At 38.3% G+C, this 15348-nt stretch overlaps 1 protein-coding gene across 2 annotated transcripts in view; it reads left to right on the forward strand.

Annotated features, from left to right (window-relative positions):
* Positions 1-15348, forward strand: part of pik3cb (phosphatidylinositol-4,5-bisphosphate 3-kinase, catalytic subunit beta) — a 73137-nt gene that overhangs the window by 34178 nt on the left and 23611 nt on the right. The window contains exons 3-8 of one of the 2 annotated variants that reach the window (XM_081371072.1): positions 3856-4039; positions 5286-5514; positions 9078-9298; positions 9395-9577; positions 11851-12018; positions 14857-14946. In XM_081371072.1, coding sequence (XP_081227198.1) covers positions 3890-4039; positions 5286-5514; positions 9078-9298; positions 9395-9577; positions 11851-12018; positions 14857-14946 — 1041 coding nt within the window. In that variant the 5' untranslated portion in view covers positions 3856-3889. Of the gene's footprint in view, positions 1-3855; positions 4040-5285; positions 5515-9077; positions 9299-9394; positions 9578-11850; positions 12019-14856; positions 14947-15348 lie in introns of those variants that run through there. The other variant, XM_081371073.1, reaches the window with a different exon arrangement.

Here is a 15348-nt window from a genome sequence, read left to right on the forward strand (position 1 = left end):
TTCACTGACTCACTGTTGTGCTCTTCAGGGAAAATGCTGGCTGGAAATAGCAAGTGTTTGTTTTTAGACACACAAGGGGGCTATTTTTGAATTGAGGCTACAGAACAATGTAGTTTTGTTTTTGTTTTTCATTTTCAAGATATAGTTCATCCAAAAATGAACATTCTGTCATAATTTACTGTAATTCTAACCCATAAGACTTTATGGGAACACAAATGAATCTAATATTCTCCCATTACTTTTGAAAGCTTCAAAAAGAATATAAAGACTAGGGGCCCTATCTTGCACCCAGCGCAATTGACTTTGTACACCGACGCATGTATCATTCCTATTTTGCACCCGACGCACAGCGGACTTTTCCCTCCACCGACGCACATCGGTAAATTAGGGAATGAACTTGCGCTCCCGGGGGCGGTTAAGCGCAAAGTGGAGGCGTGTCCCTGGTGCTATTTTGCAGTTTCAGAAAACAATTCCGCCACAGACAAGGAAAAACCTAGTCTAAAGTCAGTGGCGCGTTATAATTGGCGCCAGTGATGCGCGGGCCAATGTATAAACAACCCGCACCCGACCGACGTTTTCAACTAACCCGCCCGCAACTCAGACCGCAAAAAAAGAAAAAGAAAATATTGTACCCGACCTGCTTCCTGACCCGCATTTTTTAAAAGTAGTAAATGCTCATCGTAGCGTCATTGGGCCATAGACGTAGGAACTAGGGGTGCGGCCGCCCCCCATCAGCCTCCCTGGCCTATAATATCCATTAATCCAGCCCGTGGAGCAGGCACGGCGTCATGCCCACCCACTTTTCAACAGGCCCACCCAAAAAAAAACAAAAAACTAACATATTCTAATTTTGTCAAGAATTATAAAAAATCGTCAATAAGCTCATAATTTGTACTAAAATAGTCTAAATGTTTAGTTTTAAAAACAATTTTTAAAAGATGGCTATGTCTATTTTGATGTTTCTGCGCAAGTTCAGCAGACAGTGAGGTTCGGGTTTGTTCCGATCAGAGCTTGTGAGCGGAGAGTGCATTTCTGAATATTCCACTCCGCTCGCTCATTCCGTAGGGTCGCTCGCCCAATGCAGAATGGCCTGCTGGATTGAAAATATGTGGAATAAGGGCTGCCTCCGACAAAAAAATTTTTTTTCTAGTCGACTAGTAGTTGTTCATTTAAGCCATTCGTGGACAAATCGCCCCTTTATATTCATTTAATTACTTAAATAGGCTATAGCCTACAGGATAATAAGCGCTATGACCGCACGCATAAAGCTTGCCACAAAGAACCAGTTAAAGTAATGATTATGAATGTGTCTAAATTAGCAAGGAGACATTTAATTGTTTAGTAATAAACTGGTGTTTTCTGTGTCGCTGCAAAGATGACGATGCGGACTCGCCATGAACGCCAGAGAGAAATGCACATTTCATATGGATTACATAATCAGAGAGTAGCCTATTTATTTTGGTTTGAATATTTTCGTTTAAAAGTAGATATTTCAAGCTTTCTGTAATATATAGCCTATATTTCTCAAATCTGTGAGGCACAAGCTGAGTTTCAGCACCCTACAGTTCACATGCAATGCAAGTGCCGGCGCCTTATTACATTGTCTGCTATAGCCTTTATTTGCTTCCTATCTTTTAAATACGGGCAATTGATTGATAAAACATTGATCAAAATTAAGATACAATTTATACAAAACAAAAATCTTTTAAAAAGAGTTTTCTATAAAACAAAACTGAATGAAGTCGTCAAAATCATGTTTTACCAAAAACAGCGCCGTTGCTAGGAGGGCGCCAGCGCCTTTGCCTTTCAGCGCCTCTGCCTCACGAGTGGATGATAGCCCTGAAGACGCCTAGCAATGATATACCTTTAGTGGTAGTATACCTTTAGTTAAGTTATACCTTAAGAGTCTTCGTAGCGCGCTAAGAGACAATGTTATCGGAAAATGCAGCCCAGGTATGATGCGCATGATGCGTAATGGAGATTCCAAAGCGCTCTTCTTTGGTCAGAACCATGGAGAGCGATCGCGGATAGGTCTGTCCTATGCACCGAAACTTTTAACAATGCAACAAAATATTTAAAGAGCATCAAGCTATTGAAATATATATTATGTATACACACAGATAATATAACAGTAGGCTATATTTGTCAATATTTTTTTATTAGGTTAAGCAGTGATTGGATAACGTATTAATTGATAACCCACAATTGGTCTGGCCCATCCAAAACTGGAATCCTGGCACCGCGCCTGGTTGGTCGTGCCAGTTTTGTGGCAATCAAATGTGTAAATAGCATCGCAAGAAGTACACATGACAAAGCCAGCACTTTGGTCATCATCTTTCATTATTTCGGCAAATGTCTCCCACACTTTGCTCTTTCTATTTGTGTATTTGCGGAGCTTCCACTCCCCAGTCTTCACCTTTTCTCTTGCCGCCTCCATCTCTGCCTGCAGACTGAGCTCGTGCGTCATCTTCGCGCCAGTTATTCAGCCAATAAAGTGTAGGCCTATGTATTTCATAGAAAATTGTGTCTAGTACTATATAAATTACAAAGGTTTAATTGGCATCTGTATTTCAAACGACCCGACAGTCCGCGACCCGAATATCATTAAAAATATTTTTGGATGACTCAGTGACCGCAGGCACCCGCTCATTTTGGATCAACCCGGGCATCACTGATTGGCGCGTTCAGATGCTATTAAGGGCGCATGCTTGGCCATAATGCAGCGTGTGCACAACGCGCATGCACTTTGCTTCTCTCATCTTCAAAGACGCAGCAGTTTTCATTTTTGCAAACCATACATAATTACAAGGAAAAAATATTCCACACGAGGGAAATCATTGTGGTGTCCATGAAGATGTGAAAAAATAGGCATAAATCTAGCTTACACATTTACCCAAATTGTTATACGCCTGTTTAACCGAAGCTAATTTGGGTGGGTTTCTCCCATGCCCATACATTGTCACTTCTCTGTCTTTTACGGCCCTGACGAGAACGTCGGTCTCCTCGGCTGTGAACCGCTCCTGGCGTGAGCCTGGCAAATCCGCCATTATAATAGCAATCCGCCATGGAACAAGCGCGCCTGCTCTTAAAGGGAATGTGAGATGAAACTCTGATTGGTTTATTTCACGTTACGCCCAAACCACACCTATGAGTAATGAAGCTAACTCAGACCAACCCATTTTAGATTTGCGTCGGACGCAAGAGTCATTTATCCCGCCGGTATAATAGCAACAGCGCCCGAGACCCGCCCGCAAAGTTACTTGCGTTTCGCATTTGATACTTGCGTTTCAGATCGTTAAAATAGGGCCCTAGTGGTGTAAAAATATGTCCAAATGTCTTCTGTTACCAGTAAAAAGTGGCCTACATTATTTTAAATATATCTAGTCAGTGAAAGAGCACAAGCATATTCTGCTAAAATAATTCTGTATTTTCAGCTTCAGAATCATGAATATTTTTATTCTGGTGTCTCTATTGTCCTGTGCGTTGGGTTTCACCAAGTCCAAGCCTATTCATTTACAAACTAAACGCTATTGGCTATTTGAAAAGGGGGAGGAACCATTCAATATGTCCCGCCTTAGCTTCCTGTTTCAGTGGCAATTACGTCAACGCATCAAATAAAGCTGCGCGTTCCAAGGCACTTCAGTGGGACTTTAAATAACGGGCCAGTGCGGTGCCAAAATCAGACTCCCGCCGGATTATGACCCCCCTGCTTCTCCCTACCACACAGGAAAATGAGACACGACAGTGCACACATTTCTTTACGCACTTAAGTTTACCTTATTTCAATGGAAAAAGACTTTCACTTTCATTTTTTTACTTTACAGCTAACCTTTGTTTGTCTTGATTTTTGTTGAGGTTCCCATGGTTTGGCTCCAGCGCGCTCTCTGCCATGCCTCCCGCCAAGACAGATCAGCTGGACTTGTGGGCGGAGTCAGGGCTGGATGGAGACGACCAGGTGATGGTGGACTTCCTGTTGCCCACTGGAATCTACATCCAGATGGAGGTTCCTCGGGAAAGCACCATCCAACACATCAAACTGGTGCGTATGTTTCTTTACAAGCAGATTCTCCCTTTCAGAGTCTGGACGAACAATTCAGGTGTGAAAACTGGGCTTCAAATAACTATTAAAGATATTTTAGCAAATGCAAAGCAGCCCCTGGCAACCACCCAAAACAATCAAGCATTCTGGTGGAGTTTTCCATGTCTTCTGAAAATGCCCCTTCTGAAAATTTTATTTTTACCTTTTAGATTCTAGTTTAACCATTACCAGGAAAAGAATGCAAGGGCACTTCAGATAGTTTATAGCTGAGCACTTCAGCTTCAGTCCTGAGAGACCCTATTCGGACGGTAATTGTTTCTCTTGGGGTCGTAAGGTATTTTCAACATTTAAAGGGGTTAGCCTATTATTTTATTGCCGTCCAAATCCAGAATGTCAGTGTTTTTTTCCCCACCACCCGCGAATTACCTTCTGTTTTTTGACCAACACCAAGGTCGTGTGGTGATTTAATTGCAGTCCGAATCCACATCTCTTGAGTTTACAAGAAGAGATCACTTCGAAATTCATTGTTAAAATCATTTTGATCACTGCAGAGCACCGTACATGTGAAAACTGTTGCGCTTCACTGTAATTTGCATGCATTTTAAAGATGTACTACACTTTTATTTCATCCCCGCTCCACCTCAGCGAACAAAAAGGAGAAAGAGAAAAAAACTCTTTAAAGTGTTTACTTGTCTTTAATAAAGCTTGGCATTTATATTAATTAGGCTAGGTGTTTTTCTATGGTATTTTTAAACCACAGGCATGCATTCCTTGAATAAGTGTTCTTTAGCCTGTTGACTTTTGATCATTATATTCAGCTACAATTAAATGTTTTGCAATAAGACTAAATGTGAGCAACCTTTTTGGAATCGAAATTAGGAATCGATAAGAATCGGAATCGATAAGCAGAATCGAAATCTTATTCAAACAATAACCAACCCTATACTACACACATTCATGCTATATAGAATATACTTTTTTAACGGTTGCGGAGTAAATTCAAATGTAGTACCTACTCAGACAGTATGTGATTTCGGATGCAGCGATGGTGTTCAGAATTACTTGCAAATCAGAGACGGGTGTGTTTAATTAGAGTTGGAACTAAAGTCTGCAAGACACCAGCCGTCCAGCACTAAACTTGAAGAGCCCTGGTTTATATAGTATAGCTAGTATTGAGAATTTATATTTAACATGCAGTTTTGATTGTATCATTTACTGTCATCATCCTGTTTTTGTGTTTGTGTAGCTGTTATGGAAGGAGGCGCAGACATACCCTCTCTTCTCATTGCTGGGGGAGATGGAGGGTCACATGTTCGAGTGTGTGAACCAGGCAGCAGTTCACGAGGAGCTGGAGGACGAGAGCAGGCGACTATGCGACGTGCGACCGTTCCTGCCTGTCCTCAAACTGATCACACGCAACTGTGGACGTGCAGAACGCCTACTCGACTCTAAGATCGGAGTCCTCATTGGCAAAGGTGACACATATGCACTTAATCACATGTGTAATGAGAGCTATACTTTTAGCTAATATCCATTAGATTTGGATTTTTCAGTGACCCTTTCTGCAGGTTATATTTGTTATCCCAGTGGGTAACAACAAGCAAATGTCTTTTTTTTTTTTGTATTATGAGAGGATCACTGAATCATTCAACTCAAACAATTTGGTCAAAAACTGTGATTAATTCAGGAATAAACTATCACTAAATCTTGCTCAGAGGCATGCAACAGTTGTTTTTTTAGGGAAAAAATTGTTTGCATACCAAAAATAGACCAAGCAACTTGCAATATTGTGTCTTAAATGCACATTACTTCATATACAAAATTTGACTGAACTGATATTTAAAAAAATTACACACACACAATTGAGCTGTTCAAAATATCAGGACTGTGTGATGACCTATGGCACAACAAATTGAAACAACAACACTCTTGCTTTTGTCTTACAGATTTAAAAAAAATGTGTTAATACCTAATTTTTATTTTATATTTAGGTTTTTTTTTATGTACAACATGTAATACATATATATATATATATATATATATATATATATATATATATATATATATATATATATATATATATATATATATATATATATATATATATATATATATATATAATCAATGTGCTTTGTTTTAAAAAATATTGGCAATAAAAATGAAAACACTACAGTCGGGCATTGTTTGAATTGCACTAGTAGTATAATCAGTATTTAAGGGGAGACATCAAATTTGCCTTGATGTTTTGACAAATAAGAGCTCTTTGCACCATTAAAACATCCTAAGGGTTTCATAGCTTAAAAAGTCCTTGTCATTATAAACAAAGCATTTATTTAATCAAGCTCCAAAAACAGCTCGTTTTGATATTTAAATCTGTGATGTCACACTGGCAAATAAATTTGCATACGACTGCCTCCAGAGCTACGGTGCGCTCCATTCGACCGTAAGTGGACTGCGAAGTGGACGTGTTCAGTTCGAAGGGCACTGTAAACGGCGTAGGGAATAAGGTAACATCGATACATCACTTCACAGGAAGTGGAGAGCGAAAATCAACCAACTGTCATTGTGCACCGCATCACCAGTCTGAAGAATTACAATAATGCGCATCATTCCAGGAAATCCCTATCGCTGTAGCTGAATAAACAGAAGATTGAAACGCTTTGATTAAACATGACTTATAAACACATGACTGCGTTATTCTGTGTAAGAAGACACATCATCTCACAGAAGGAGGAGCTCAACTGTCGTTATAAAGTGAGTTTGGAGTAAATGCATGTTATTAAATGTTGTCTGTTGTTGGACAAGAGGTTCATAAATGCTTTTCATGTTTTGGAAATGTTGTTTGACGCGTGTTGTTTTTTCAAATGCGCGTTATAAGTGACTCAAACTCAAAGTGCTTTCAGATGGAGCAGCGTTTATAGAGCCGTACAACAATGACAAGCTGCGCATAAAAAATAATCGCAGCCTTTGCGATTTTAAAATCGCGATAAGCCATCTCGATTTAAGTGCGATCACATGTAAATTATGATTAATCGTTCAGCCCTAGTGTTCAGTTCCTGATGTATCCACACATTTGAGTCTCGTCGACAACAGGACAAATGAAGAGTGAAAGAATGTTCGCTTCGATTCCAGTTTAAACTATTCGTTTGCGTCTCTGTACAGACTTCAGAAGGATCCTAGCATTGGAAACAAGTGGATGGTTTAGTTTAATGGTGTCCTGGATCACGTCTTGCAATAGCGGTGTTACTGTTTCCTATGCAGTGATGTTAGCCAATCATAACAGTCGAGTTTACTGACAAGCCTTAAAGGAGCCTCCCCTTAAAAACAGATCGTTTCAGACAGAGTGAAGGTTGAAAATAAGTTTTTCCGCATTAATATTTGGGGTTTTTTTTGCCCAAAAAACTTTATTAATATGAAGGAACACATTAAAAAAAATACAAAATCCATGTCATGACCCCTTTAATGATTAATGATGAATAATCATGATTACACATTTCTGAGTGTATTATAGACTTGAAGTGAACTGAAATAACCTACTTATGCTTTTCTCAATGATCACATTTTCTGTTTCACACATGTATGAAGTTTGTAATGTGTATCTGTTAATCTTTGGCACACACTTTTGGTGGCAGCAATTGTGCTTGAGATGCTGATTGTCTGTTTATGTGAATGTACATATTATTCATAATAAGACTATGATGAGATACCAGGCACAGCCCGCGAGGCTTACGCACTCATACACACTAATTCCCTTACTCATTCACTGGCTCTGAAACAAACACACACACACACACACACACACACACACACACACACACACACACACACACACACACACAATATGGGCAATCTCTCTTAGTGGAGAGGATCAAATGAATTTTTAATGCTCTTTAAATGTCATCATGTGTGTTATCTGGAAGCCATTTGAAACCTTTCCCTCAGAGCTCTGTCTCGCGACAAAACACACTGATGTCATTCAACAGGAACAGACACTCATTAAAGGAGTAGTTCAGTCAGAAATTTAAATTGTCATTATTTCAACGTTATTTAAATGAAGTCCAACTGAAATCAAAATTGACCCTATTTACTTTGTTAGCGCATATTACTAGTCTTGCGGTGAATAATTAATTTGTGCAAGTTAAAACACAGAAAAAAATTGTTTGCCGTCGTAATCTTTAATCAAAGTCTGAAAAGTTACTTCCGGTCTGGAATGGCGTCCCTTCTCTGATGACGTAGGTTTGAGGACTTGGGTTGGGAAACGCTTAACCACTCCCCTCAAACCGTTAGTCTGTAATGAGCAGAGATGGAGAGGAGGAGCGCTAGAGTAAAACCCTGCCCTCTGTTCAAAATTCCGTTTCACCGGGAAATACGTCACAGCACTGGAGAAAGTCCTTTGCAACTTCCGGTTCACGCGGACTTTAATTTTGCTGATTTTTTTTTTTTGTGAAACAAAAAAGGATAAATCTTGTATTTTTTTCAATGAAGTTACATATTAGTCCACACACCTAGGCCTGGTTTCAGACAGGGCTTAGATTAAGCCAGGATTAGGCCATAGTTCAATTAGGCTTTTATAGACATGCCTTATCTTGAGACAAAACAATGGCACTGACATATTTTATGATATATCCGTGCAAGTTACTTTCAGCTCAAACATGCACTTTAGTCTGAGACTAACTTAAGCCTTGTCTGTGAAACTGGGCACTAGTGTTCTATACACACAAAGCATTGCATAGCTTCACAACTCACAACACACACTGTTTACTGTTTCTTTGACTTATCACACATTGTTTTTACTCTTTTATAAAACTTAAAAAAGGCTTGATTTTGGACCAGTGTTAAAGTGTGCTTGTTTTTGAAGTAGAAATTCACAGCATCATATATGCATAAATGTTAAAACAACATTGTATGTGTGACGGAGTGATTCACATGATTATAATTCAGATTCTATGTTATTCATTGCATAAACGCATTGTCTGCCGTGGATGTTGTTGAAATTGTGAGAGTGTAAAGTCACTGAACGTTATGCCACATGGCACAGGTCTTCACGAGTTGGACGCCCTGCAAGACCAGGAAGTGAAGGACTTTCGCTCCAAAATGAAGCGAATCAGCGAAGAGAAAATGCACCAAATGCAGATGATGTCGTGGGGGGAGTGGCTTCGAAGCTGTTACTCCCCTCAGCTGGAGATAGGGTTATTGGAGAATTTGATTGACAAGCATGAGGGCGTAATCAAAATTACCATGCACTACGACCAGTCACAGGTGTGTAGTGTTATTTTAGTATATGGTATGTTGCATATGTCTCTACCATGAAATGAATGATCAGCCTTATCCTGGTATTTCTTTCTCTCTGTGTAGGACACAGCTAGCCTGAAAGTGTCATTGCATTGTTCAGTATCTGAACTAATGGACCAGGCTCTCAAGAAATGGCAGACCACTCATGGCCCAGAGGAAGACATTGGTTCCCGGAGTGATTATGTGCTGCGTGTCAGCGGCAAACTGGAGTTCCTGTTTGAAGATTACCCTCTTAATCAGTACAAAGTAAGATTCAATGGCAGAAATGGCTTTGGGGGGTCAAACTGTATTTTCTAAGGTTCACTGTTGTTAATATAAGTACAGTACAGCACGTTACATACCGTTTTTAGAGCAATGTGCAGTTTAAAATCTCATGTATTTTGGTCCTCTTCATTCATTTGATGATTTTGATAATTCAGTTGATAATTCATCATCATGCAATTTCAAACCTCTATGATTTGTATGACCCCCAACACCCACACCCACACCCACACCCACACACACACACACACATATATTGTGTGTGTACTGGTTTGACCTACATTGAGGACCAAATTATAGTGTGGCGTGTATTCAGGTTTCAGGCCATGCCCCCTACATTATGAGGACATGCCATCATAATTCAAAACGCTAAATAATTCTAAACAGTTCTTTTTTGTTAAATGTAAAAATTAAGTTTAGGGGTAGGGTACACACACGTGTTTGACCCACTGATCTATCTAAATTACGTTTAGTGGTTTGACCTTGTAATATTTAATCCAAAGATTAACATGCCTTAACAAAATTAATGGGGTCAATAGAGTGGTGCAGTATGACGTAAATTTGTAGGCCAAAATGCGGAAAGGAGTTAGCATTTTAGCATGGGACTCAATGGGTTTTTTGATTGGGGTTTTGGTTAAATGGCAGAAATAATGTCTCAGGTGAACACAAGCTCAAGACACTTTCACGTTTTATTCTACGAGTGATTTTTTTTAAAGCTGTTACGTGTCTTGAAAAAGGCGGTTGCTAACTAGTGGCTGAATGGGACTAAAGAGGCTGTCGGGAAGCCTCTCAGGTAAACTTAGTCCGCTTACAAACTATTCTAACTCAAACGTTCTGGGGAAAAGTTTTTAGATAAAAAATGAAAGAGTTGTTGGAAGCTTAACGATTGTGACCTTGAAGTCGTGGGACAGTGGTGTAGTTCGTTTATAGCCTACCTTTAGCTTTTTACTTCTGGCGACTGCATTTAGGCTTCAAACTTCATAAAAGTTGTGTTCATCTGTGAAAATGATCTTGATGGACAAAACAAGCAAATCTCATAAACGTCTGTTGATCACAGAGCTTGTTTTAAGCGATAATCCAAAAGCCTATGGGAAAATCTTATTGGGTTTTTGTCAAGGTGTGATGCGAACCGCTGGTTGGCCCACAAAGTGACGTCAAACCTGCACCACTCTATAGCCCAAGTGACAAGTGTGCTATTCTCCAAGCCTTCTGGAGCTATAAATAAAAAATAATTAAATAATTGGCTAATCACTGAAAATATTGCTAAAAAATATTTGTGTGAACTTTATTACTTTACATAAAGTGGAGCTTTTAACATTGTAAGTAATCACAAGTAATGATTATTATAAAAAATATTACTTGGGTTCTTGGATTGGGTTCTCCATAAAATTCACCATGCATCAAATGAACCCAGTGAGCTTCAGTGTAGATTAGCCTTTTTACTATGGAAAAACAATTAAAAAGAACACCGCTAGTGAAATGTGTCTAACTGGTTGGTCATGTTCAGACATCAAACAAAAGAGTGTGTGCTTTACTTTACATTTTGTGTGCATAATAGTTCAGTTCCATCATGAGCGATTGGTCACAGGAGTCCATTAAAGATCATAAGTGCCCTGTTGTTCCAGGAAATACATAAAAACTCAAACCATGCAGACACAGTTATCAGAAATAATTTTACAACTTACAAAAATAGTAGCAGTATTATTTCGGTCAAGTCACCTTTATTTATATAGCGCTTTTTATAGTACAGATTGTTTCAAAGCAGGTTTACAGTGATAACAGGAAAATAATGCAACATAAGTGTCACAGTCCAGCTTAAGTAAGTTCAGTGATGGTTCATTTTTGTTGTAAAAAAGTTATTCATTTTAGTTCATTTATATATATATATATATATATATATATATATATATATATATATATATATATATATATATATATATATATATATATATATATATATATATATATATATATATGTATATATATATGTATAGCTGCTCTGGAGAAAACCGCAATGTCATCGTCCAGCTCAGTTCAGTTCTCATATAATGGTGTCAATGCAGACAGATCAATAATATTGTTGAATATTAACATGGTAGTATCATGGAATTCTTTCAGGTACTTGATACCTCAGTATGATAGAAGTATGATCTATATTTTCTGTATGAAAACACTAATCTAAATCTTTGTTTGTGTGTGTGTGTGTGTGTGTGTGTGTGTGTGTGTGTGTGTGTGTGTGTGTGTGTGTGTGTGTGTAGTACATTAGGGCTTGTTTGTTGTCAAATGAGAACCCTCATCTGACAATGGTTCACTGTAGCGTTGTGAAGGCCATGTTTGAGAAGGAGATCAGCACCATTGGATCAGTGCTTGCTCGGAAGTGTTCGAACCCTCCTCTACCACTGCCACCGAAGAAGAGACAGCCGACGGTAAGGACACTGAGTGTCTGTGTGTCCTGCACTTCTGTAATCAAAGGTCATCTTCATTTGTGCCACTATCACCAAACAGCACCACAAAAATATTTTTATTTTTTAAACGGGTTTCCCAAACACTCCTATTGCATCTCCACCTCGCATCTCATCTGCCGTTGTTCAAACAAGCAGGCGGTCCCACCCCAAACTCACGCCAATCATTGAGCAGAAGTTGACAAGTTGGACTGCTCAAACAAACAGAGCATTGTTTCGAAAGCGCCATAGGGTCACAGTGTTTACACACTTCGCTAAATCTAACTACGAATGAGATGCTTGTAGTTCTTTTTGCACATTTAACTGGAATAAGAGAAAGTAAAGGCAATTAGCTGAATCATTTGAATGCATTTATCTCGGCAGGTGTCGTGTAAATGCATGTGCATACAGACAGAGTAGGAAACATCAAACTTGGTGTTTTTTTGTTGTTTCTCTTCTTGCTGTGCAGCTTCTTTACAGTATTGTGATACTTGTTCATTGACTGGTGTGTTTTAGCTGCCGTGTGGATGAGTAGTGTTTTGTGTCTGGCAGATATATCATAAATCGTGGTCATGTGTAGAGTCCAGTGTACATTATAGTTTATTTCCTTCACACACAGTTTTAGGCCAGTGAGTTTCAAAAATGTGTTCCAGGAAGTGAGTCAGGCATGTGTGTGTTAGCACTGATCATGTGAGTTATTTTGCAGATGTCAAGAGTGCTGACCATGTCAAAACTGCTGCTGTTAAACCAAAACCCATAAGGGGAATGTACATGTGTGCTTGTGTGAGCGTGTATGTTCACTTGAATTTGTGTCTTTGAGGTCACAGTGTCAAATGTATAGCAAAATGGGTCCCACTTTATATTCAGTCTTTAACTACTATGTAGTTTTGCAGTCAAAAACCAAGGATCAAGACAAGACAAAAACCAAATTCAGGGCGAGACCAAGTCAAGACTAGCAGACTAAGACTAGTTAGACCAGACTAACACTCCTCAAATTCATCTGAAAGATCCACATTTACTGCCTGAGAAATGTCTTATGTATGTAATAAATAATAATAAGACACTCTAAAGCTGTTATTAATCAAATGAAATCACTAACAGCAAATTCCATCTTTGCACTGCAGATGTAGCACAGAATTTGCATCTAAATCAGTACAATTATAACTGCATAAATAATGTTGAGATTAATGTTAAAAAAATACAATTTTTAATATGAAAATATGATGGAAAGATAAAATGGTACTTTTAATTAGGAAACCAAAACCAGTAGGTTGCAGCAGATCATTTAATGAATGAGTCACAGAATAATTTATTCAACCGATTCGTTCAAAGCTGCTGATTCATTCAGCAACGAAACACTGCAGTGTGTTGCTCGGAAACGCACAGCAATAGGATTTGTTTGAAACAATTTTTGTTGCCGAAAGAAAGAAAAAAACTTGTTCAAAATTGTGTCTAAAATGTGATTCACTTAAAGGTAGGGTAGGCAGTTCCGGAGAGGCTAGCAATATATATGTATGTATGTATGTATGGATGGATGGATGGATGGATGGATGGATGGATGGATGGATGGATGGATGGATGGATGGATGGATGGATGGATGGATGGATGGATGGATGGATGGATGGATGGATGGATGGATGGATGGATGGATGGATGGATGGATATATATTTAGACTACTAAAGTATTTATAAAAAATTGCCTACCTACCTTTAATATTAACTACTTGTTTATTGAACGTTTCTATGAAATCAATATAATTTTTGCAGTCATGCTCATATTCATGAAAACAGCTCTCTTGCTCTTTCTTGCTACTTGTCATACAAGTAGTTACTTTTTTTGCAATCATACCTTGATTTTTTTTTTTTTGGCCATTTGTATTAATTTTGGTAATTTTCATTTCATTCATTTCTGACCCAGCACAACAGTAACAAAAGAAATCTAATTAGAAATAAGTATTTGATTGCATTTGAAGCTGAAAGTTTTACATCAAGTCACCATAATGATGTGAACGAATAAATCAGACAATGCACTGGCAATTTACTGATATCCCGACAGTGGTCTTGTGCTCTTAGTCTGAAACTAAACTGAGACCTTCAAAAAAGGGACTCAACACTACAACACTACTACTATGTACTAACCTACCCTTAAAATTACCTTACTTTAAATTCCCTTATACTTAACCCACCCCTAAACCTACCTATACTACCAAACCTGTATCTTGCATTTCTTGTATCCCTCTTGAATAGCAGTAAGTGTGTTTTGTGATACAACATGTATTAACAGCATTGCAATACAACAATTCAGTATTTAACACAATAAATACATAGTACCTAACAATTTTTTGGATGCAAGTACACAGTAGTTAAAGACAGCTAATATAAAGTGTGACTGCAAATTGCATAGTGATTTAAACTTAAGTCTAAATGTCATCGCATTAGACAAAATAAATATCAAACCAAGAACCATATGCAAAGAAATGGTGCAAGAGTGAACTTTTTAAAAATGCAGCCATTTTAGGGGATGCCAGGTCATCAAGTTCATACAAGTGTCCCAGGATAGAAACCACATATATAATTCATCACATTAACTGTGGTTGCGTTCCATTGGCGTTTGACTACCAAAACATGTCCGACATTTTGATGTTAAAACCTATTTGAGACTATTACTTGTGTAAAATGTTTTGCCTGAAAAACTTGAAATTAATGCTACTTGGTTTCATATTTTGTTACACTTATAATGCAGTATGCATATGTAGCCATAATTTTCATAATTTATTGTCATAATTTACTTACATTCTCCTTTTATCTTTCTCTCTCCGCAGCAGTTACATACGTGTGTTTGGAAGGTCCATTCGTTGTTCAGAATTAATCTTGTGAAAGGTAACAAGGTGAACGCTGACGATGCTGCTAAGGTAAATACTGTCAACACCTCTGAATTTAGCATGATCTCACGAACACTAACCTTTATCTGCCTCCTGCTGGCCCACAATCAGTATTACATTACAATTTAAACATGTTTATTTGAAGGTGCAGTTTGTTCCATTCCAAAGTAATGACTATTTCCAAATTCCTAACATACAAAAGCAGACCTTTAGGGACAGTAAAGTGTGAAAGTTCTAGCATGCAGCCTTTTACCTCAATCAGCAACACGCATCCAGATGTCAGCAAGAAGAGTAGTCCCACTTCTAAACTTATTCAAATAAACAAGAACACACATTGTTTTACTGAAGAATTGTTAATGAGTGTTTCACCAAAAATTCATTATACTTAAAATATACATAATTACTGCTTTTAAACCTTGCCTGCTTGGCATT

Source organism: Scardinius erythrophthalmus, assembly GCF_964197995.2.
Source record: "Scardinius erythrophthalmus genome assembly, chromosome: 7".
NCBI lineage: Eukaryota > Metazoa > Chordata > Actinopteri > Cypriniformes > Leuciscidae > Scardinius > Scardinius erythrophthalmus.